The sequence below is a fragment of the Wyeomyia smithii genome, chromosome 2, assembly GCF_029784165.1.
Source record: "Wyeomyia smithii strain HCP4-BCI-WySm-NY-G18 chromosome 2, ASM2978416v1, whole genome shotgun sequence".
Lineage (NCBI taxonomy): Eukaryota > Metazoa > Arthropoda > Insecta > Diptera > Culicidae > Wyeomyia > Wyeomyia smithii.
The window spans coordinates 194758096-194781744 of NC_073695.1; the positions used below are offsets into that span (position 1 = coordinate 194758096).

Here is a 23649-nt window from a genome sequence, read left to right on the forward strand (position 1 = left end):
TCGCCGATAATTTTCTAGGGTGCATTTAAAATATCTTCTAGCTCACTGCAAACCTCGCTGTCAAGAAGATTTATAACATCCAGCAACAGTTGAGCATAACGTTGGTCCTCCTTGGGAAAAACTAAAATACAATGAGCAGTTTCTTCAGCGAGAGATTCTTTTGTGTGACACGGTCTCTGGAACTTCCGACGTATTATTTCCAGCTGCATAACATCGATTGAGGTTAGAACCCGACTCTCCACATTCCGACAGACTATCGTACGGAACTTCATTAGGTTCGTTTCCAAATAGCGCTTCTGTCTCACAGTCAGATGAATTAGCGGATAATCTTCGGTTGTAATGCGTCGCTCGATATACGCCGTAACAGTTGACGGAATTTCCAGGTCACTCGCTGGAGAAATCATTTCGTTTGAATCTACCAGGTGTTCGACCAGTGAGGTTACCGATGTTACTGGTGTCGGTGGCCGATTACGGGACTTTTTAAACTGCTCCTGCTCGGTTTGAAATTCATCAACAATCTGTATCTCTCCTATCGAAACCCGAAGGCCTTCACTGGTGGAACTGCTGTCCAAAGACGGACGGTGCCAACGACAACTCCATGGACCGCACAAAGACGTTCGTCGACGCTCGGCAGACTGCATTCGATTTCGCATCTTGGTAGCGACCTGTAAGTAAAGTCATTCTCATGTTCAGTTCCTCATTAACTAGGCTTGTGGAAAATTACCTGCTCAATCAGTTTACATCCGGCATGAACGACCTGCTCTTTGATCTGTCCCATAATGCTTTGCAACGCATCGCTGGTGTACTTCATGATTTGACGATCCAACGGAAGCTGCTCTGAGGGCATATTGGCAAAATCGTTTATCAACTGTCGAGCGGTGTCAATAATTTGAGTACTGCTGATCGTTGGACTGATGGTTGTGTGCATGTGGTACGCAATGTTAACTGCGTGTTCAACGGAAGCACGTGACAACTGTTTAGACATATCCGGTAGTCGAACGCGAATGTTGTGCCATGCCTTCAGCATGGCTCTCATCAGAGCTTCCTTGGAACGTTTGCGGTACTTGCTGGAAAGGTTTTGCGTTTTACGGAGGGTAAGTTGCTGCTCGAAACGCTCCTGCAGAGCGAGCGACCGCATCATACGTTTTTGCACGTTGGATTTTGTTTGCTGCAGGAAACTGTTCAGAAGTTCCTGTCGATTTGCTTCCGCTTCTTGGGCCGAAATGAAGAGCAACTTGTAGCGTTCTTTTTTCTGTTGAGAGGGAAAATATTTGTATTGCCGACTTTATTTATTGTAACTTTTGAGTTAAATACCATAATCCGTTTCGATTCTGATATTCTCCTTTTAATTATCGCCATCCGTCGTCGTCTCATGTGGTCCTTCTCTCGAAGTCTACGTTTCAATCTCAATCGATAACTGTGAATTCACCAAATTTGTTCAACATCAACTCATATTAACATAATAAGTGTTTATATTACGATTTCGTTGATGCCTGTAACAGTGCGTTGTTGTATTGGACCTTCAATGCCCGTCGATGGCCATCGATCATTTTAATTTGTTTCTCATTCTCACGGCACGCCAGGAACCTTTGCAACTGCCGCTCGTATTTTGCTTTTAACTTCAAAGCTCTGAAGTGTCGTAATTATTACAACATAAAATTGTACAATAAAAAAACGGCTACTTTAGTCTTTTGGCCTCCCAAAGATTCTTTGCAGTACATCGATTCCGTTGTGCTTTTCCTTCAAAATCATAGTATTTTTTGATGTGCAGCGCTGCTTTCTGATCACGAAACCGCTGCCACCAGACATGATCCTTTGAATATAAGTTTGTTTTATGAAAAACCTCTTTGAGAACAAAATGCTTACCAATTTTTGAAACTCTTTGCGAATTTCGTGTTTGTGAAGTTTCCACAAATAATATCTAAACCGGTTGAACTCCGCCAATGTGCAAATGACTTCATTTGTATCGTTAATTAAGTTGTGGTACTTCAAGCTCTGAGGTTAAACTTAATTTAAAATACTTAACAGAAAAATCATATGATTATTCACCTCTCTCACTCTTCGATCGCGAAAATAGTACTTTAGATTTTTGTCGTGGGGTTGTAGATAGCGGTAGGACACTTCTAGACTCAACGGGTCGCTCAAATCGAACCCATAATCATTCGGTTTGATCCACGGAACATCCCCTAGGCGTCCTCTGCTGAAACTAGGCGGGTGAATTGGACATGCCTTGGCCGGCAGCTTCTGGTCCAATGGCAGATTTTCCCATAGTGGCAGGCCTCCATGTTTTGGAAGAGCTTGTTCAGGCTTGGGTATGACCTGCTGAAGTCGCGAGAAGGTTGTGGGACGCCGGAGTTGTAAATAGTTTGACATCCCTGTTGGTAATTTCGTGCTGTAATGTTCACTGGGACTGCTACGATCGATTAATTTTCCTACTTTTGATTATGATTAGGCTTATAAAGCGCTTTATTGCTAATGTGCTATTGTACGAAACAGTTTTGGTACAAATTAATCAGAATATTGTGTTTAAAATCAATGAGAAATATTTCGTTTCGGTACCTGATCTTCTGAACATCTAACAAACTTTGCACAATTTATTCTCAATTAGCAATTAGCAGAATTTAGTTTGGTTAGAAGTGCGTCAAAGGCCACGGTTTCCTCGCTTCAACCCTAGAAAAATAGTCTGCGTCAATTTGACTCCTCGCTTTTAGCAACATTGCCCTCTTATTCTCTCAAAATAGTGCGAGTCTGTTCTCGTTCTTTCAATTAAATTCTGGTATTTTTGTTATTTATCGATGTGTCAACACCGTATAATGGCCACACAGTAATAACCTATAAACAAAAACATTCATTTTCAATTATTTAAAAGTCATGTGGCAATTTTATATCAAAATATAGGATTGTGTCTCTGGGAATGTTAACTTGGCTAAGAGCACCAAAATTCACAGGAATGGTTAAAAAGCTAAAATCTTTCATTTCTTTTTAAGTTTGAGTTCTTGAGCAAAACCTGTGCTCACCATTGTAATTGTTATTTTTATTGCACGATAATAATTAATATTACATGATGATAATTATCATTACACGATAATATTCATTTTTACATATAAATCAATGACATGAAACCGTTGTTTACTTCTGTATTATAAAGAAACTATAGTATACGTATACGGAATAGTTATCGCTCGCTTGTCTTGATTTTTGTTTCAATTCAAACTGTCAAAATCAGTAACGTTAATTACGTCAATTTCGTGTTTCTAGTTAACCTGGACAAATTTAATAATTGAGCTAAACAAGTTTTTTAACAATTTAAATTAATAAGAACGGGCGGAATTCACTGAATTACATATACATATCGCTCAGATAAGGAATGATTAGTTAACACTCGAACCTTAACAGAGTTTCGCTTTATTATTTACAGATGGCGCAAATTAATTTCTTCTATCACGTTCTTTCAAAGTAAACGAGATGAGGTGAAGTGCAATGTACGTGGTCTTGTCCAAAATAAATCGATGTTGAATAAGTTAAGGTCACCCTAAATGAAAGATAAGGGATCATTCATATAATACATAACGCGCTCAGGGGTGGGGGGGTATTCAGCGAAGCGTTACTTTGCGTGTGTCAAACATGTGAAATTGCGTTACGTGGGGGTGGGTGGGTATTGAAAATTGCCAAATTCCGCGTTATGTAATATTTGAATGGTTCCTAATGTTATTTATAGTATTTTTCAAGATTTTGAAACCTTCTACTAAGTTATCAGCCATAAAAAAATGCATTTGTATTCTGAACATTGTTATGTCCCAAAATAAAAAAGTTTTTTGACATAATTGTAAAAATGCTTAGTTTTCCATCACATATAAAAATGCCAATATCTCAGCCCCCGATAAGATAGCAAGGATCTTTTTTAATGTAAAATTTCGTGGAAAATTCCACTTTTCAGTAAAAATTTCAGTTCTTGAACGAAAAGTTTTTTCATTTGTCTTTTGGAAGGTTTTATCTATAAATTTCGGACGCAAGGGCTTTGTGAGTCAATTAGCTGAATGCAATGGTGAACCAAACCATGCAAAATATTCAAAAATGACCCCACAAAAACAAAAAAAATATACGGAAAAAATATACGGAATCGAATAGAATTGAAAAAATATACAAAAAGTGATTTTTAAGGTGAAACCTCATTGAATCCAAAAATGGCCGACTTTGAGTCACCACTTCGAATTTTCAAAAGCACACGACTCGGAAATACTCATACCGTTCCCTATGAAAATACTATTTCCTGTTTGCTTCACTACAGCAAACATAAAATAGCATTTTCACAGGGAACGCATTAACTGTTTCCGAGTCTTGTGCTTTCGAAAAATCGAAGTGGTGACTCGAAGTCGGCCATTTGCGGATTTAATGAGGTTTCACCTTAAGCTTGAAAAGGTATTTTTTCAGAAATCACGTTTGGGCAACCTGTAAACAATGTTTTAGAAAGTCGAAATGTTCTTCAAAAATACTGACCTTGACTTATTCAACATCGATTTATTTTGGACAAGACCACGTACATTGTACCTCACTTCATCTCGTTAACTTTGAAAGAACGTGATAAAAGAAATTAATTTGGAATGTAGAAAAAAATGTATATGATACTATCATTCAATTTAGGGTTGAAAACCTTGACTTTTGCAACATCGGCACTTCTGGACCACGCACCCTGAGTTGGCCAGTCGACATGGTTTATTGGGTAACCAGTCAACAACACTTGTTAAGCGACCTCGGAGTATAAATGATACCAATGATGGCTGCTGAGATGAAGAATAAATTGCTATGTCTGACGATCGACTCAGATATTCGATTGAACAACCGAAATACAATACCAGCTTTGAATACCACAAAGCTACATCCCCTCCAATGTGCTGCCTAACATGATGGGAGGAATCTGTAAAATGATGAATTCATTTTTGAATCAAAGGCCATTCTTTCAGCAGCTGGAACAAAAGAGTTTGGAATCGAGTATAGCTACTTTAAATAAAATTTGAATTCACTAAAAATTTTAAGCAATGCTTCATTTGTACTAAAAAACTGCAAGAAGCACACGTCCCCCTCGACGATTTTTATATGGAATAGTTGAGGACAATTTGTTCTGTGAGAAAACTCGAAAGCAACCCGTTTGAACGTGATCTTATGAAGAGGCCTTGATGAAAAAACGTTTGTCAAAACTTCGCGATTCCACGGCATTCAAAATGGCTTTATGTTTGGACCCGTGGTTCAACTACCCAAATTCAAAAATATTCACGAGTGAGGAAAAATGGCAGATTCAGGTGTAAATTATTCGTTAAGCATGCACAACATAACAGAAAACATCTTTTAATGTTTCTCTCGGCGGTGTGTCACTATTCGCACGTGAGACCGATTAAAAAAGCTGACACCGTAGCACACTGATGAAGCATCATGTACTATCAACACCAACACGGCTAACGATGGAGAGATGATTTTATAACAGAAATGTACCTGTGCTTGAGAGAGCATTAATTGTTCTAGGATTGGTGCTGTCACCTCTTCACTGGTTAATATTTTGCTCATCAAGCTAAACAAGGAAGTGTACCAGCAAGACAACTGGAAGAAACCTCTAGCTCAGCGGTTCTCAACCTTTTTATGTCCGCGTACCCCTTGACAATATTTTTCATATCGATTGTACCCTCTGGCTTGGTATGTTCTCGCAGAGTGGGAGAGTAGCGGATGATCATGTCGTGCTAGTCTATTTCAGGTTTCAAATTGAACTATGGTTTGTTTGATTGTTACAGTCATGTTTAAAGCTCATGATTGATTAACAAATAAAATATTATAAAGAAAAAGGGCTTTGTCCGCCATTACTGTTTTTTCTTTCGCGTACCCCCTGAAGGCTTTCGAGTACCCCCAGGGGTACGCGTACCCCAGGTTGAGAACCGCTGCTCTAGCTGAACGCTTATTAAATTTACTTTAATTTATTATTTTCACTCTTATAGGTAATCCTAAAATCAAAAGTAAACCACCAACCCACTAAATTAAGGGGTTATATACCTTTTTAGTTTTCAAAAAACCGGAAAAAATTTTATTACCTTATCTTCAAATCCAACATCTTGAGAACATTTCCACAAATTTTCATAAAGATCTGAGCAATAGAAAGAAAGTTAGAGCGATTTGCAGCGCGCCTCGCCACGGCCGCATAAGCTAAACTTGAAACTTTACACGTGATTATCTCGGAATAGTTTTTTCCGGAAAATGACTTTGCCGTGATCCTGATTGCGGGAAAACTACCGTGCTGGATCGAAATCCGTACACCTAAGCACATGATAATCTTCGACGGTCAATATAAAATCAAGAAATCACATATTGCTTTAAACTGACATGTTTACTCATAGGTCTACTTATGTTTTATCACTATTTTCGAGCAAAATGATTCAAATCACTCTAAAACTCGAAAAAATCATGTTTGAATAGAACTTGTTTTGAATCGAAATCCGTACGCAGTTTTTCATCTGAATCGAAAGCCGTACACTTTTGAATCGAAATCCGCACGCACGCTATATAGACTGAATCGAAGTCAGTACAGCAATGAATCGAAATCCGTATGAATATAGAAGTACAAAAATGAATTTTATTGTTAAATTTATCCTTAAATTAACGAATAAATATATTTTGAGGGTCAATTGGTTCCAAAGGTTTCACACGGTTTGATGATGATTGATATTTAAAATGATATATATGGTATAGCTTTAGATCCCAAGTGAATGATTCGACCAAAGAAAACATACAATTTTTCTCAACAACCAGCTACAAGGCGCCTTCTTCCAGGCCCAGATTTAAGGGGGGAGGGGTCAATTGTCCCGGGCCCCCGATTGCTATGCCCATGCATAGCACCCACTTTATGATCCTATCTTCCTCTCCAGGAGTGAAGGTTGGTGGAGCTTTCTTTGATTGAGATTCGTAGCGATTCATTACGGCATCCCTTATCGTAGTCACCAGAACGCCGGAACCTCTCGAAGCTTCCCGATACGACTTCCCGAACCTCAGTCACAGCTCTTCGAAATTGTTTGTTGTATATTTATGATGGTTTTCTTCCATAATATGCTGAAAACAAGAGTAAAAGTTCAACAATATATGTATGATACACACATTGTACGGATTTTTATCCAAGCGATTAACAAGGATCATAATCCGTACGGCACAGTTTTTGATGAATAAATACAATTTACACTATACACCAGGCAATATGCAACTGGAAAATGACAAAGACTTCAAAAAGATTTACGGAGTAAAACACTTATATCCCACTTGAAAAAGGTTTTTATCTGAAGAATGTTTCCTTAGTGAATTCTCTAACATTGCGACGAAATGACAATTGAAACCGATGCACGATAGATTTTTTATTTTTAATATTTTTATTTCATGGCCTACTTGCGCATAGTTTAATTTAACAGAAGGCCAACAGTTCAACGGACATGTACAAGTAACTATCATATGAATTTTCATTTTTCTAATGCCTAAAATTGAATAAAAACATCAAGGTGTACGGATTTCGATACTGTACGGGTTTCGATCTAGCACGGTACTGAACTGATTTCCTTCATCTTTTTTTTTTAAATTTTCGTTATAAAATTCTCCGGTCCTTGAACGATCGCTTTTTGAAACATACAGTTACATTTAGCCGCAAAAAAATTTTAATGCAATTTTTTGCGATCAAAACGTTCATTTTGTAGGGAAAAACGTTCGCGTTTGCACTGAAAACAAAATACTCATAAAAGCGATCGTTCAAGGACCCGGCACACTTTTAAACTAATGAAATAATATGAGTTTTCTGATTTCGGTTGATCCGCTGAGTCTCTATCAGGATCACCGCAAGCCTTTGCAAAAAAAATAGCGTTTCGGGGAAACGGCCATTACTCCAGTAATAATTGGTATATCTCAAAATCAAACGTATTTTCTTGTTGTTGATAAACTGTACTTTCAGAAAAATACCACTTTGATGCAATAAAAAAGGTGCTATGCACTTAAAAATAAATTCAAACTTCCCTCATTTTTCTCGACCAAAAAGGTATATAACCCCTTAACCAAACTGCCAGCATCATTAATCCGCCTCCTACGCGTTCACATCATCACTACCCTGAAACATTTCATCAACAGACTTTTTCCGGCAACTGCGGCTTTTCAGGTGATATATAAACGGCTTTTCAGTTGATATATAAAAACTTCAAGAGCTTAAAAACCCAATTGGGTTGTTTAGCTATATCAGCTTTTTATATCATCTGAAAGAGCTGCATTTTCTGAGTAAAACGTGATTTGAAAAAAATTTCTATCGTTGTCCTTCACTTTTTAAATCACGATTTAAAAGTGCTCGAAATCTGCTCGAATCGCTACAATGACAGTTCGCCCATATACCAACTGTCATTGTAGCGATTTAGAGAGAATTTGTATTCTTCATTTAAAAATCGAAGGCAAATGATATACAGTTTTAATAAATCACGTTTTGCTCAGAAAATGACACTCTTTCAGATGATATATAAAATAGAAAATCCGTGAATAGCTGAACAACCCAATTCACGGTTACATTCATTTTGACCGTGATAAAATCAAAACAGTACTGTACTTTTTATTGTTTTGGACGATGGCATTTGGTATTATTAATAAAAGATGCTTGTTCACGTGGTTCTGATTGACAGTCGATGACAGTTCATTCTGGTTCTTTTTGATACTCCTACAGCTTTTTATCCGGTTCTCCCCTCCAGAATTGGGTTGTTTAGCTACATATGAATTTCTGATTTTCATATACCCATCAGCTTAAAGAGTGAATTTTTCTTAGCATAACGTGATACTGAAAAAGACTCTATCGTTGTCCTTCGATTTTTAGAAGAATAAGAATCGTTTTAAAACGCACGAATGACAGTTGGTACATAGAGATAAGTGACTTTTTACCTACGCACACTAGTAAACATATAAACCAGTGAAAAGTTGCTTTTGTTTCCCCCAAACTGTAAATCATCGCATCTCGTTGTTTCAACTTTTTATCCCTTTTTACCATTTTAGGTCGATTATGTATATTATCTCCCAGGTGGTCTCGAGGTACGATGCTGGCCTAACAAGTTAGTCGTCGTAGGTTCGAGTCTCGGCTCGTGAGAGATTGTTTGTGTCAATAGGATCGTAGCGCTAGCCCCGAAATTGTCCTGTACACTAAACAATCGGCTGCGAAGTCTGTGTATAAATAAACAGAAGGTCAAGTTACGAATCAGAATGTAGCACCAAGGCTTTGCTTTTGGTCGATTATGTTCAGCAGCTTCTTCCGATTCATAGTCATAAAGGAAAAAATTATTCAGAACCGAGTTACACACATATAATGAGTGTTCAACAGAATATTCGTCCAGTTATCAAACGCGTAGCATTGCAATCAGAACAGCGATTTGTTTATGTTAAAATTGGTCACCTTGTGTGTTCTTCTCATTATCACAACCTTCTGCTTTCCCCTGACATTTTCCAAAATGTAACATTAATTTCACTGATATTTTTCAGCATTCTGCAATAAAAATGCAACGTAGGTAAACGCAATTCTGGAAGCCCAGTGGAAAAAGATACAATCAGATATGAAGACGAACGTTAGCGGTCCCGAATTAGGCTCTTATGCTAAAAAAATCAGTTTTTACGTTGAAAGGCCGTTTAGAAGGAAATCGCGTATCGGGTAATCAATTTTCTCTGATTATTTTTCAGTTTTCCCTGATATTCTCTGATTTTTCTGATCGAAAAATGAAATCCCTGACATTCCTTTATTTTCCAGGTTTTTGCCAACCATATTCAATTTCACAATTCAAAAACCGCGCATTGGATTGGTATCATACTCTTAGTGATGAATTTTCAACATTGTAGTGTGTAGCTAGAAGAAAACATTAAAAACCCTTCAGAGTGAAAATGTCAAAATTCTCAAATGTTCATAACTTTTTTGTTTTCCTTTTACTATCACCAAATGTTGACAGATAGTAGCACAGATCACAACATAGGTTATCTAAAAAATAAGTGTAAAAAATGTAAAAAATAAGATTTAAAAAATAAACCTTTTAAGATGTTTAATACATTGCACACTGGGCCAGAAATGGAATCTAGCGGAACGAAAATAATAGCGCTTTTAGGGTTTGACCAAACGGTTTCCGATCTTCTACAAAGTTTCTTGGTATAGTTAGGGCGTCATTTTGGATGTTTGAATTGGTTCGGAATTTAGCCGCGAAGGTGGCATTGCGATGCCAACTTCTTTTCCTTACACGCTAGAGCTTTGCGGTGTTCGACAAAGTTGTAGATCTTTAAATTCCATGGAACTTTACAGAATATACAAAATTGCTAACTCTTAAAGTTTCAGAGATCTATGAGTTTTTATAAATTTTGTCTGAATTTCACGTTTTATTGTGATAATTTATGAATTCACTCGAAATAATTTCTTACAAATTTTTTCTCGATAGAAATTGAATAATTACGTCGTTTGCATCCGAGTACAGAAGTTTCTGAAGTACTTAATTGAAAATAATACACAAAATTTGAAAAAAATACATAATTTTGTGAAGTAGATATCTCAGCGGGTAGCAAGCAGTGCTGATAAAAGTCATTTTCCCCAGCAAAATTCTTCGAAAATTACAGCCAATCATTTTCAATTTTCACTTCCAATGATCGCAGCACTCTTTCAGATACACTAGATTTTCGTCACAGTAACGTGCTGTTATACTCAGATGAAATAGATCGCGCGCATCGTTCACGGTTACGGAATAAAATCTGACGACAAATACAACCAAATGATCTTCACTACAAAGCGAAAAAGGAAAACAAACAGTCCACTCAACCAAAATGAACCTCACCGAAACACTTTTTCACTGACACTGACCGATGCGTTGAGAACTTCGTTAACTGATAAACTGATTTTGTTGTCTTGATTCCATCGCATGAAATATAATGAGGAGTTTTGACAGTTCACTTCCATGCGAAAAGCGGGAAGGGAGAACTCTGAAAGGATTGTAAAAAAATAACGTTTATGGATGCTTTTTTTCACTTTCACTCAAGAAGGTTAACAAATATCAACCCTGGTAGCAAGTAGTAGCAAACCAAATTTTTTTCTAAAAATTGTCCATCAAAAAATCTTTATTTTCTGAAAATTTGAAAGAGGTGTTTTTTGGTGTTTTTGTGATATTTCAGTTTGAATATTACCATAGGTTTCATATAAAAATACAATTGCTATGTTTTTGTTGCATGGAATACAAGGTCCAGTACTCTCTTCAACCTATGTGCAGTCTTCAGAAAAGTTTCTCAGTGTAATAAGAACTTCAACATGACGCTCAGTTTAGTTCGCGATTTGGCCGCAGAGATGGCGCTTCGGCATGTAACTTTGTAGAAGAAACAAAATTTCTCTCACTTAAATTTTTTTGGAAATTTACGAGTTTTTAAAGAATTTGTTGGAGTTTCACGTTTTTTGTAATAGTGTTGTGATTCGAAACATTAAAATTAAAATTAGGTTGAATAGAGTACTGGACCGTGTATTCCATGCAATAAAAACATAGCAATTGTATTTTTATATGAAACCTACACACCGAATTCCCAAAGTCAGATTCGGCAATCTTTACTGAAATTCAACAATAAAAGCCATGTACTGAAATTTCAGCTATTTAAATGTGTACTGAAAATTCAGCAATTCGTTTTGGTTTACCGACATTCAGCAATCTTTCCTTCTATAACTGAATATACGGCAATATACTGTCAAAATGAAAAAAAATGGAGCTTGTCATCAATATTTTTTGTCCACGCACGTGAAAAAGGCATGTGCGCGCGTTGAAAGGCGTCAAAAAGCTTGTAGGACTTGAACGCCGACCGTTGAGACGTGAAGGAAGTGTTTGGTGAGTGAAAAACTTAATTTATCTTGTTTTTCTTTAGTTCAGTGAAGGAAGATGGCGAAAGGACATCGGATGGACGGATCGGACTTGGGCAACACATTACTCGAGGATCAATTTTATTTTTGTGACATGGTGAAAGGTTATTAAATAATTAGCAAAAAATCGACTTCCAACGTGTTTTAAAATCTACACGAAGAATTCCCACTGAACTGATATTTCAGTAATTTAAATGACGTTCGCTGGAAATTCAGTAATAGTCCGTCAAACATGAATGACATTTCACATTGCTGAAAATTTAGCAAAGTACCGTCAAAACGAATGACATTTCACATTGCTGAAACATTCAGTAATATTTCATTGCTGAAATGATTACTGAAGTTTCAGCGTGGCAAAATTCAGTAAAAGTTTACTGAATTTCAGTAAAAAAAAATGGTGTGTATGGTTATATTCAAACTGAAATATCACAAAAACACCAAAAAACACCTCTTTCAAATTTTCAGAAAATAAAGATTTTTTGATGGACAATTTTTAGAAAAAAAAAATTTGGTTTGCTACTTCTTGCTACCCGCTGAGATATCTACTTCACAAAATTATGTTTTTTTTTTCAAATTTTGTGTATTATTTTCACTTAAGTACTTCAGAAACTTCTGTACTCGGATGCAAACGACGTAATTATTCAATTTTTATCGAGAAAAAAATTGTAAGAAATTGTTTCGAGTGAAAAAAAAATAAAATTATCACAATAAAACGTGAAATTCAGACAACATTTATAAAAACTCGTAGATCTCTGAAACTTGAAAAGTTAGCAATTTTGTATATTCTGTAAAGTTCCATGGAATTTAAAGATCTACAACTTTGTCGAACACAGCAAAGCTCTAGCGTGTAAGGGAAAGAAGTTGGCATCGCAACGCCACCTTTGCGGCTAAATTCCGAACCAATTCAAACATCCAAAATGACGCCCCAACTATACCAAGAAACTTTGTAGAAGATCGGAAACCGATTGGTCAAACCCTAAGAGCGCTATTAATTTCGTTCCGCTAGATTCCATATCTGGCCCAGTGTGCATTGTAACAATTTGGAAGATTTAGCACAGAAAAAAAAATTACAGTGTATACATATTTTCTAGAACTGCCATTTTATTACCTAAACATTTGTCGAAGACACCATTTCAATCTAACAAGCCGTTTTTCTGATATAGAACTATTTATTCATCAGCCATTACTTTGGATAGGCCCTTTTGAAATAGCAGTCGCGAGTCTACATGGAGAATTGATATCATAAAATGACCTTTTCATCAAGAAGGAACTACTGTGAAAAGTTTCAGCGAAATCGGAAACTATCGCTCAGCATCGATTCACGAAGTTGCGTGGATTGCCCTCAGGGCAAAAACGTTATTGCCAGACCTGTATAATATAGCGCATGGGTAATGTCAAACAAACGCAGTGGTGAGCAGGGTTGCCACATTTGAATCTGTGTTTTCCCTTGAAAAAATCTTAGCATCTGTATCTGGAACAAAAATATCTGTAAAAAAAATCTGTATTGTTTAAACATAAAGAACTTTGTTTTTTTTAAGTTTTTATGGTACATCAACAAAATTTTTAGCTTAAAATGTGTTAGGAGTTGAAAATATGTTCAATTTGCTTAATATTTATTGAAATAAAATCTGGAGCGTTTTTAAAAATTAATGTCAATTTCGAAAAATCTGTAAATCTGTACTTTTCGACGAAAATCTGTATATCTGTATATACAGATTCTGTACCGTTACTTCGGCCAAAAATCTGTGAAATACAGATTAATCTGTACATGTGGCATCCCTGGTGGTGAGTTTCCACCATTCGGTTTTCATCGCTGACGTCGCTTGCGTTGTGTGTCATGCGAAGTGTTTTGTTGTTGCTGTAGCCGCAGCTCGTGGAGTAAATGAGATTTTCTGTACACTTTTAGTAGCTAAAAACAACTTGAATCAGAGAGCCGGTAGTGCGAAAGTCAAGTAGTAAAAATTTCCATTGATGTTACTCAACATCTTCGTACGGGTCAATCACAGTGCCAGAAGCTGCCAACCGATCTCCCGAAGGCTTTATCAAGCTTACACCGCCAAACAACAGCAACAACAACGAAGCCAAATATTTACCCTCCCACACAAAGGTAATATTCATAATTATTGGAACTGAATTCAGCACAGGTGTGATTACGGTGAGGAAGTGGAAGTGCGAAAAAACGTGCCAACCCTCGTGCAGTCTTTACTAACTACCTCAGTGACAGGAGCAAGAATTATTTATCAGAACTAATCAGCAAGAATTTAACTAGCTAATTTTGCACCACTAATATTCGATATACTGCGGATATCCACTGTCGCACTATCCACTTCACGGTTTGTGTGTGATTCGTCTTAGCTATTAACAACCCGAGTGCAAGAGCTAATCCCACGATGCTAACACTGACTGTCGTGATTGTACGGGGTGAGTTGATCTAAAATCTCACAGAAAGATGGTAGAATGAAGTCCTATATATTATCAGTTGTAGTCAGACGCTTCGAATTCTAGCTCAATAAAGCATGTTTCTTGCGTTTGTTTTCTGTAAGCTGTAAATGTACCGATAAGTACGTTGCAAAGCCAATCTCGAATAAATGGCAGGGGTGTCACAACTAGTAGATGATGTAAATTAAAATTCTCAAATATTTTTGGTTTTTTTCAGTTATGTTCTTCGCATGCACACAAAATAGTAACTGTAGATGTATGCATATATTTAGAATAAACAATACGAACTACGCTTTAGATGCATGTTAAATGTGCGTATATTCGCAGATGTTGTTTGAACTGTCATAATTATTTACTTTAGAACCCATGATCGTAAACGGAAACAGAGATTGTAACTTTTGCACAATCGATGGCTTGCGGTTTAATCTGGAGAATGCTCAACAGTTTATAATTCGAGTTAGCTGTAAACCTGCCTTGCCGGTTTGTTCAATTCGTTGCTCGGCATATTTGATACTTTAAGCGATAGTTGGTTGGTTGGTTAACTTTGTCCTCCACTGTAAGTACTTGATATACATAAGTACCTACAATTGTACACGAATTACCAAAGTACAAACTTCCGTGTTGCTTGAATCACAGTAGTGACATTGCATATACAACGGTACGGATATCAGTCATTTTTCCCTTATTTTCAGTCGGTGATTGTATCTCATTCCATCCTTGTACATGTTCTACCTTAAACTCTTTCCGAGCTCGTGGCGAACATGTATGCATCAGTTATTCCAGGAACGAAAATAAAGCTAGTTGCAGAAATAATAGGTACACGATAAAAAAGTATCAACATTAAGGGGAGTAACCAGAATTATAAGCACAACATATTTGCAAATATCCCACGTTCAAATTTGTATGAGAATTACCTGTCCTAAAATGTCAAAACACTCAATAATATCAGTCCTGATGAAAATATGAGCTTTTTCGTTATTGCTAAACACAGATTATTTTGATAGAGCTGAGTTGGTTCAACTAAGTTCTTATCTCAAACAGAGGCTGCATTTGCATGATTACGATGCTACTCAAGTAATTATTCCAAATAATAGATTTTTTTAAATAAAATTTCCCTAGTAGAGCACCATTCCGCTTTTGGCTTTTTCAATCTCAGCTAAAATATGGAAAGGAATCACGCTTGGTTGTAGTAGAACTCATCTCTAGCTCTGACACCGATGGTGTGCCAAATACTTCAAAATTTTACACGTCCCGTTAAGACTAGTTTCCGAATCGCGTCTAAAAATACCCATCAAACTGCACCCAGCTCTTAACCCTCGTGCCCATTGGTTCTAGTACAGACGGATTCCTATACGGTTCAGAGAAGTGAAAATTTAATGCGTAGAAATACGCGATAAATTCTGCTGCTGCGACATTAAAATGCAGACCGGAATGGAATGGGCAAACATCCGTTGGCACCCGTACGTGTGTATGATCGATTATAGCTATTTTAGATTAAATTATTATTTCCTCATGGTAACAGAGTGATAAATCTGACTCATATTCAGTAGTGTTATTAACTATTAACTATCATGACGTTAGGGGAACGGTTTGGGATAAAGGCGGTTTGTAATTGCCTACTAAATTTTTGAAGATCAGTAGCCAAAATGTCTCTGGTCGAAATAACGTCGCTGTGCGACGATGACGGAGACTTATTCTCATAAGTAGCGCATCGTTTTGCATACGATATTTGCGTCAACGTCTAACTTTCGGTTGACAATTGCATTCGTAACGCTTTGTTGTAGATTAGACAGGTGCAAGAAGCTATGATTTCGTCGTCGCACAGTGGAACACTTAGAACATCAAACCTGATCATAATTATTTGAAAAAATTTTTTGCACTGAAAACGTATCATTTTGTGATAATAAAAACAAATAATTCTCGCGTAATTTTTCAAAGGGACCTAAGTAACAATGACAGATTCTCTCCTCTGTCACTTTGTTTCGTTAATTACGTCGTCATTATATATATTTTCTAAGCTTTCTTTTTTCTTTTCTTTCGAGAGATAGTAATACTGTCTTGCTTACTATGCATTGAGTGTTATTATATATGGAAAAAATAACATGATTATTGATCAAAGAGAAAGTAAACAAAGAGAGTCTCTCAATGTTAGATAGGTCGCTTTGAAAAATTACGCCAGAATTGGATTTGGATAATTTTTCACATGGAGTAACCCACCTTAAAGTGATGGTTGAAATTTCTTATAATGAAATTTAAATTCAGTCATAGTCGGGTCAGAATTCATCCAAATACTTGAATTTATCATGAAATGACTTTTTAGTACACATTTCAGTCCTTTGACAAAGTTTCATTTGGGTAACCAAGGCAACAACTATCCAAGAAGCGAAAAAATAAGAATTTCTTGATTATTTTCACATAGCGATAAAACACGAGACCGGAAGCATCCGGAAGGTTTTTCTTCACCATTATAACCAAAAATATTAGCACTTTCACGTAATATAAGCCGTTCAACCGGATTTTGCCGGAAACATAACTTATCCCATTTTGAGTTAACTTATAAAAACAAATATTTTGGGTTTTTTTTATATTGATTTTGACAAACACCTGGGTATTTGGAGAGACTAGCATACATGCTTAGTACACATTTCTGTTCGATTAACATTCTTTAACAATCTCCATCGTTGTTTAATTTAAAAATCACTTGTTTATCTTTGGAACGTTATATTTTGGCTCACGGTATCAAAGCGTCATTATCATGCACAAAAAACTGTCGGTTCAAACCTCTCGTTAAGACCGTAAACATAACTTTTGGATGTTGATAAGCTGTCAAGTGATCAAGCATACATCACACTTCAAAATGAAACACTACAATACAAAGTTGATTTACTTTGAATTTTTCACTTATGATCAGGTTTTAAACGCATTTACTCCTATGTGCGTCGTTTAGGAATTGGGTTACATCGTTTATTTGTTGAAATTAATTCATTTAATTGTTGAATGTTTGTTTTGCCTTTCTCCTAGAAAGGTATAGCAATCACTGGAAAAATCGAAGGTATAGAAGTGGTCCCAATGGCCGAATGTCATATACCACTCGACTTCTTTCGACGAACTGAGCATTTTCTGTATGTATGTGTGTATGTGTGTGTGTGTATGTGCAACTTTTTTTTCTCACTCACTTTTCTCAGAGATGGCTGGACCAATTTTCATAAAATTAATTGCAAATGAAAGGTCTAGTTGCGCCATAGGTTGCTGTTGAATTTCATTGTAATCGGATTTTTAGTTTTGAGGTTATGTATCAAAATGTAAAAATCACGAAACATTAATATCTCAGAAACCACACAACCGATTTCAATAAAGCTGGTCTCAAATGATTGGGCTGTCCCCAGAACCCTTAACTTTTAAGTTTCGTTATGATTGAACATATGGTTCGAAAGTTATGTAAGGAAAAGTTATCCTGAGGTTGTTTAAACTCACTCATTTTTCTCAGTGATGGCTGAACCGATTTTCACAAAATTTGTGTCAAATGAAAGGTCTAGTTGCCCCATAGGTTGCTATTGAATTTCATTGTAATCGGATTGTAACTGTGTACGTTGTTCATAAAAATGTGAAATCACATAATGAAAGTAAACATATTGACTTTCTCCTAACGATCACTGGCTAATTAAAAGGTAGAACAATGATTGAAATGGCCGAATGTCATATACTATTCAACTCAGTTTGACGAATCGAGCATTTTCTGCATATATGAATGTATAGGTGTATATGTTTGTGTGTGGGTGTGTACGTGTGTATGTGCACCTTTCTTTCGCACTCACTTTTCTCAGAGATGGTCTGACCGATTCTTTCTATCTTGGTGTCAAATGAAGGGTCTATTTAAAGCTTAGGTTGCTATTGAATTTCATTGTAATCAAACTTTTAGTTTTGGCGCTGCGTCAGAATGTGAAAAACGCTCTTATATCTCAGAAGCTATGAACATAGTTGAATTCAAATAAATGGGCTTTCAAACCCTTAAACAATGAATTTCATAATGTTTACACATGTAGTTTGAAAGTTATAGAAAGAAACGAAACCCGCAGACTGTTTAAAAGTATAGCTACGATCAAAATATGTGGCCTTAACATCATTTAAATTTAATATTGTACTATTTCAATGTTTGCGGCCTTGCTCGGGATTGAAGTTGAATTAAAGTCATTTCTATCATTTCACTTTTTGCCTTTCTCCTAGAAAGGTATAGCAATCACTGCAAAAACTAAAGGTATAAAAGTGCTCAAAAGGGCCGAATGTCGTATACCACTCGACTCAGTTCGACGAGCTGAGCATTTTCTGCATGTGTGTGTGTGTGTGTAACGCTCTACCAATCTCACTCGATTCTCTCAAAGATGGCTGAATCGATTTCAATGAAATCAATTGCAAATGAAAGGTCTAGTTGCCCTATAGGACTCTATTGAATTTTATTGTAATCTGATTTCTAGTTTAGAGGTTATGTATCAAAATGTAAAAATCACGAAACATCATTATCTCAGGAACTACACAACCGATTTGAACAAAATTGGTTTCAAATGAACGGGCTACCTAAAAACCCTCAACTTTTGAATTCTATGAAGATTGAACATATGGTTCAGAAGTTACAGAAAGAAACGTGTTATGGAGACTGTTTAATCTCACTAATGTTTCTCAGAGATGGCTGGACCGATTTTCATAAAATCAGTGTCATATGGAAAGTCTTGTTGCCCCATAAGACCCTAATGATTTTTTTTGCGAACGGATTATTACTTTTCCTGTTATGTTTAAAAATGTGAAATCCAGCTATGAAAAGAAACATATTCTGATGACTACTTGGGCTCACTCACTTTTCTCTGAGATGGTTGTCCCGATTTCCACAGAATTAGTATCAAATGAAAGGTCTAGCTGCCTCATAACACCCTATTGAATTTAACTGTAATCGGAATGTAACTTCGTCTGTAATGTATCGAAATGTGAAAATCACTAAACTTCATTATCTTAGAAACTACACAACAGATTTGAACAATATTGATATCGAATAAACGGACTAGTTAAGGGTTAACTGATGAATTATGATTGAACACGTGGTTTCAAAGTTTGGCTCCCCCATACGTTCCCTTTTCATTTGATTGTAATCAAATTTAAGCAACCGTTATGTTTTAATTTGTAAAACAACGAAAGTCTATTATCTCAAGTATTACACGACTTATTTGAACATAACTAGTGTCATACAAACGAGTCATCTCTCAAACTTACAAATAACAAACTTCATAAAAATTTGATATACTGTTCAAAAGTTTTGTAAAGAAAAGAAATTCAAAAACTATTCAACACTATAGCTGCTTTGATCAATATATATGGCCTCAATATGATTTAAATGTGGTATCGTACTATTTAAACGTTCCCGGTATCGCTCGTTGAATTAAGGTTGAATCATATTCCATCGAAATGGAGGGTAGTAAGAGTAATCTTTATACCTAAAACTGGGAAGCGTGATAAGACGCATCCTAAATCATTCAGACCCATTAGTCTTTCTTCGGTTTTGTTGAGACAATGGAAAAAGTGCTGAATGATTTCATTCATACATCTTACATGCAAACAAAACCGCTTTCAAAGTTCCAGTTTGCCTATCAAACTGGAAAATCCACTATAACAGCGCTTCATACGCTGGTCATGAAAATTGAAAAGTCACTTTCGGCTAAAGAAATTGCTCTGTGCTCTTTCTTGGATATTGAAGGTGCTTTTGATAATGCGTCCTATTCTTCAATGTCTAGTGCAATGAAGAACAAAGGATTTCACACGAGCATTGTTAACTGGATTCATACCATGCTTGCAAAAAGAGAAATCACTTCTGAGTTGGGAGGCTCGTCTATCGTCTATAAGGGCAACGAAAGGATGTCCGCAAGGAGGTGTTCTTTCGCCACTTATGTGGTCTTTGGTGGTGGACGATCTTCTCAAAAGCTTAGAAGCAAAAGGTTTCGAAGTTGTGGGCTTTGCAGATGACATAGTCATCTTGGTAAGAGGAAAGTTCGACAACATAGTTTCGGAAAGAATGCAGGAGGCTCTGGAGTATACCCAGTCTTGGTGTATAAAGGAGGGTCTCAGCATTAATCCGACAAAAGCTGTAATCGTACCTTTCACTAGAAAGAGGAAATTCTATCTAAAAACTCTCAAGCTTGGAGGAGTAGAAATTCCATTCAGTGAACAGGTTAAATACTTAGGAGTTATCAGTCGCGGTCAGTGCATTATGGTTGTGCTCCAAAACCGTTGGAAGAAAGTGGGGCTTGAGACCGAAAATGGTGATGTGGATATTCACATCTATTATACGTCCAAAACTGACCTACGCTGCGTTAGTGTGGTGGCCAAAAACCAAAGAGTCCACCGATAGAACAAAGCTAGATAAAGTTCAACGACTTGCGTGCATTGCTATAACAGGAGCAATGAAAAGCACCCCGTCTAAAGCTCTTGATGCAATTCTTCATCTGCTGCCGTTGTACGAAAACGTGCAACTAGAAGCAGAAAAGAGTGCCTTGAAGTTAAAAAGAACAAAAACTATATTGTCAGGTGATCTTGTGGGTCACCTGACAATACTGGACTTTTTCAAAGAGGGCCAGTGATGAGTATGAATGGAGACTGGATGGCACCTCAGGATAACCATGATATTCCCTACAAGGTATGCGAAACGTCGCGTACAGACTGGGAAGTCGGAGTTCCTGATGTCCGTCCCGGTTCAACGATATTTTTCACAGATGGCTCAAAAATAGGTACCAAAACTGGTGCAGGAATCTTCGGCCCTGGAATTAATATTTCAGTGGCAATGGGACACTGGCCAACAGTGTTTCAAGCAGAGATTGTTGCAATCCTTGAATGTGCGAATGTATTTCTGACTAGGAAATACATACATGCAAATATTTGTATTTTCTCTGACAGTCAAGCAGCACTGAAAGCACTTGATGCTTATAAATGTGCATCCAAGATTGTCTGGGAATGTATTCTCACATTGCGACAGCTATGTCAAACAAACTCAGTAAATTTGTATTGGGTTCCAGGACATTGTGGCATTGGTGGGAATGAAAAAGCAGACGAACTTGCAGAACAAGGATCTAACTCACAGTTTATCGGCCCAGAACCTTTCTGCGGTATATCAAACTGTGCAGTGAAAATGGAGCTTAAACGCTGGGAGGAACAAAAGGTGATAACCAATTGGTTTGATGTCAAAAAGTGTTCCTAATCTAAAAGATTTATCACACCAAACGAGAATCATTCGAAAAAGCTCCTAGAGCTCAACAAAAGAGCTCTTTGTACATACGTCGGCCTAGTAACGGGGCACTGTCCGAGTAGATATCATTTAAAGAACATTGGCCGGGTTCAGGATGATATCTGTCGCTTTTGTAATATGGAAAGCGAGACATCGGAACATCTGCTGTGCAGTTGTGGTGCATTATTTAAACGCAGATCAAGGTTTCTTGGCAGTGGCTGTTTACAGCCCAAAGAGATTTGGTCTTTGAATCCTGGGAAGGTGATTGGCTTCATAAACCATATTTCACCTGACTGGGAGCGTGTCGGTGCAGGTACCTGATCACTCAACAATAGTGGTCATTGTATTTTGCAAGGGGACACGTATAGCAATTGACTGGGATATATATTACAAAAGTTCACATCAATGGACAACGTAATTCTAATTCCCTAACAAAAAAAAAATCGCTCGTTGATTAAATTGTTCGAAATTAAGAGTCATTTCTTATATTTCGCTATAACTGAAGCACTAACATTACGTCAAATTTCATATTTTATACTATAATTGCAACATCAATATTTTAGAACCCTAAGAGTGAATATTCCTTTTTGGATTTAAGCATTCATGTAAATCTATTTTTACAAATAATAAGTTTGAATGAGAAAGGCTGAGTCTGACCGCTAGGTGGATTAATTTAGGTTTTTTCAATAGTTTCTACTGTTAGTTATTTGTTAGTATATTACACCATGTATGTTTTACCGTATTATTTTACGCTATGACGTATGCATGATCTACCTATGAGAGTAGCTTACGAATGTTTTCAAGCGGAGGTTCTTCTTTGTTGTTGGTTTGTAGTTGTTGACCCTGTGCTGACTATCTTAACTGGAAGTGGGTTGAAGGGATGGAATTTGACGATGACATTGTTATCCAGGTGAGGAAAATACTAGGTATGTTGTGTTATTTGAAAAAGAAGGTAAACACATAAGCGAAGTACGTTTAACAACGGTTTTTCATTCATACTTGAAAAACAAAATATAGTAGTATAACGAAATCTTCGGCAGTGGTTTTCTCTAGCAGATTTTTGCATAAGACTGCTGCAAAAAACCTGCCGAAGACGCTCGCTACCCGATATCATAGTTTTTCTTAAAAGTAATATACATATACAAAAGTCTTTGGAACTAAAAAAACTTGGAAGTCACCTACGAAGCTAGACCGTTTTCTCTCTTGACATTTGATTTAGGCTTACTGATCCAAAGGGATCAATCATCAGGGTGCTTAGCAGAGAAACCTGAAATTATCAAAAAACTTGATTTTATCTGGAAAAACCTAGAAAAGTCAGGGAATTTTTAGAAAAATTAGGGAATTTTGCGTTTCAAACAGAATTTTCCCCAAAAGATCTAGTTTTACTTTTTGTGCAATTGCATATCATTTTTTGAAGTTCATATCTCCTGAATTTTGTCTTGATCTTATTCCAATACTAATAAATATATTTATACTGCAATTGGCTATTGTTCCAATAGTCATACGCCTAGAATATACGATTCGATTGCCCCAATTGGGTCCTAAAGTTTTACACGGTTTTCTGATTTTTATATTGTGGCGCCAGCACCAAATTAAAGTTCGGAAGTTGGACTTCCGACTTCCGAACTTTCTTCCGACTTTACAAACACATAGAACAACTGCGTGTTCACACAACGTGAACTGCGGGGATGATTTCAATGTATTTGTTTTTGTAAGCCGGACTGACAGTGCAGTGGCGGCTGAGATGGTTGCAGTGTTGCGAGAACAACAAAAATAAACATCAGAAGTGATCCTGACTGCCAGTTCATCAGCGACGTTTTGACAATTTTTATTTAAATGCAAAATATATCAGCTGAAAGAGTGCATTTTTCTCAGCAAAACGTGATTTTAAAATTTTTTTATCGTTTTCCTTCGATTTTTAAATGAAAATACAAAAACTGCTTGAAATGCCTTAAATAACAGTTCTCTCATATACCGTACATAGGCGAAATGTCATTTAAGACCTTTCGAGTAGTTCTTTAAATCTTCATTTAAAAATCGAAGG

The 23649-nt window shown here is 36.6% G+C and overlaps 2 protein-coding genes across 4 annotated transcripts in view; one reads left to right on the plus strand and one right to left on the minus strand.

Moving 5' to 3' along the window:
- On the minus strand, nucleotides 1-14388 carry LOC129720655 (uncharacterized). Its single transcript, XM_055672150.1, has 8 exons — nucleotides 13674-14388; nucleotides 2050-2480; nucleotides 1867-1995; nucleotides 1683-1813; nucleotides 1480-1629; nucleotides 1315-1417; nucleotides 725-1252; nucleotides 1-665 (listed from the first exon to the last, which is right to left on the minus strand). Exons 2-8 carry the CDS (start codon nucleotides 2371-2373, stop codon nucleotides 15-17), a joined length of 2016 nt encoding a protein of 671 aa, XP_055528125.1. The 5' UTR covers nucleotides 2374-2480; nucleotides 13674-14388; the 3' UTR covers nucleotides 1-14.
- The window catches only part of LOC129720657 (uncharacterized), a 27063-nt gene continuing 17112 nt past the window's right edge, over nucleotides 13699-23649 (plus strand). For 2 of the 3 annotated variants that reach the window (XM_055672165.1, XM_055672164.1), the window contains exon 1: nucleotides 13699-14012. In XM_055672165.1, the coding sequence (XP_055528140.1) occupies nucleotides 13877-14012 (136 nt within the window). In that variant the 5' untranslated portion in view covers nucleotides 13699-13876. Of the gene's footprint in view, nucleotides 14327-23649 lie in introns of all 3 variants that reach the window. The other variant, XM_055672166.1, reaches the window with a different exon arrangement.

Bases quoted from the DNA above. Each gene is read 5' to 3' on its own strand.
- LOC129720655 (XM_055672150.1), bottom strand. From the start codon at position 2,373: ATGTCAAACTATTTACAACTCCGGCGTCCCACAACCTTCTCGCGACTT. The intron at 1,996-2,049 runs GTGAATAATCAT...GTTTAACCTCAG, and splicing joins GCGATCGAAGAGTGAGAGAG to AGCTTGAAGTACCACAACTT. The intron at 1,814-1,866 runs GTAAGCATTTTG...TTATATTCAAAG, and splicing joins GCAAAGAGTTTCAAAAATTG to GATCATGTCTGGTGGCAGCG.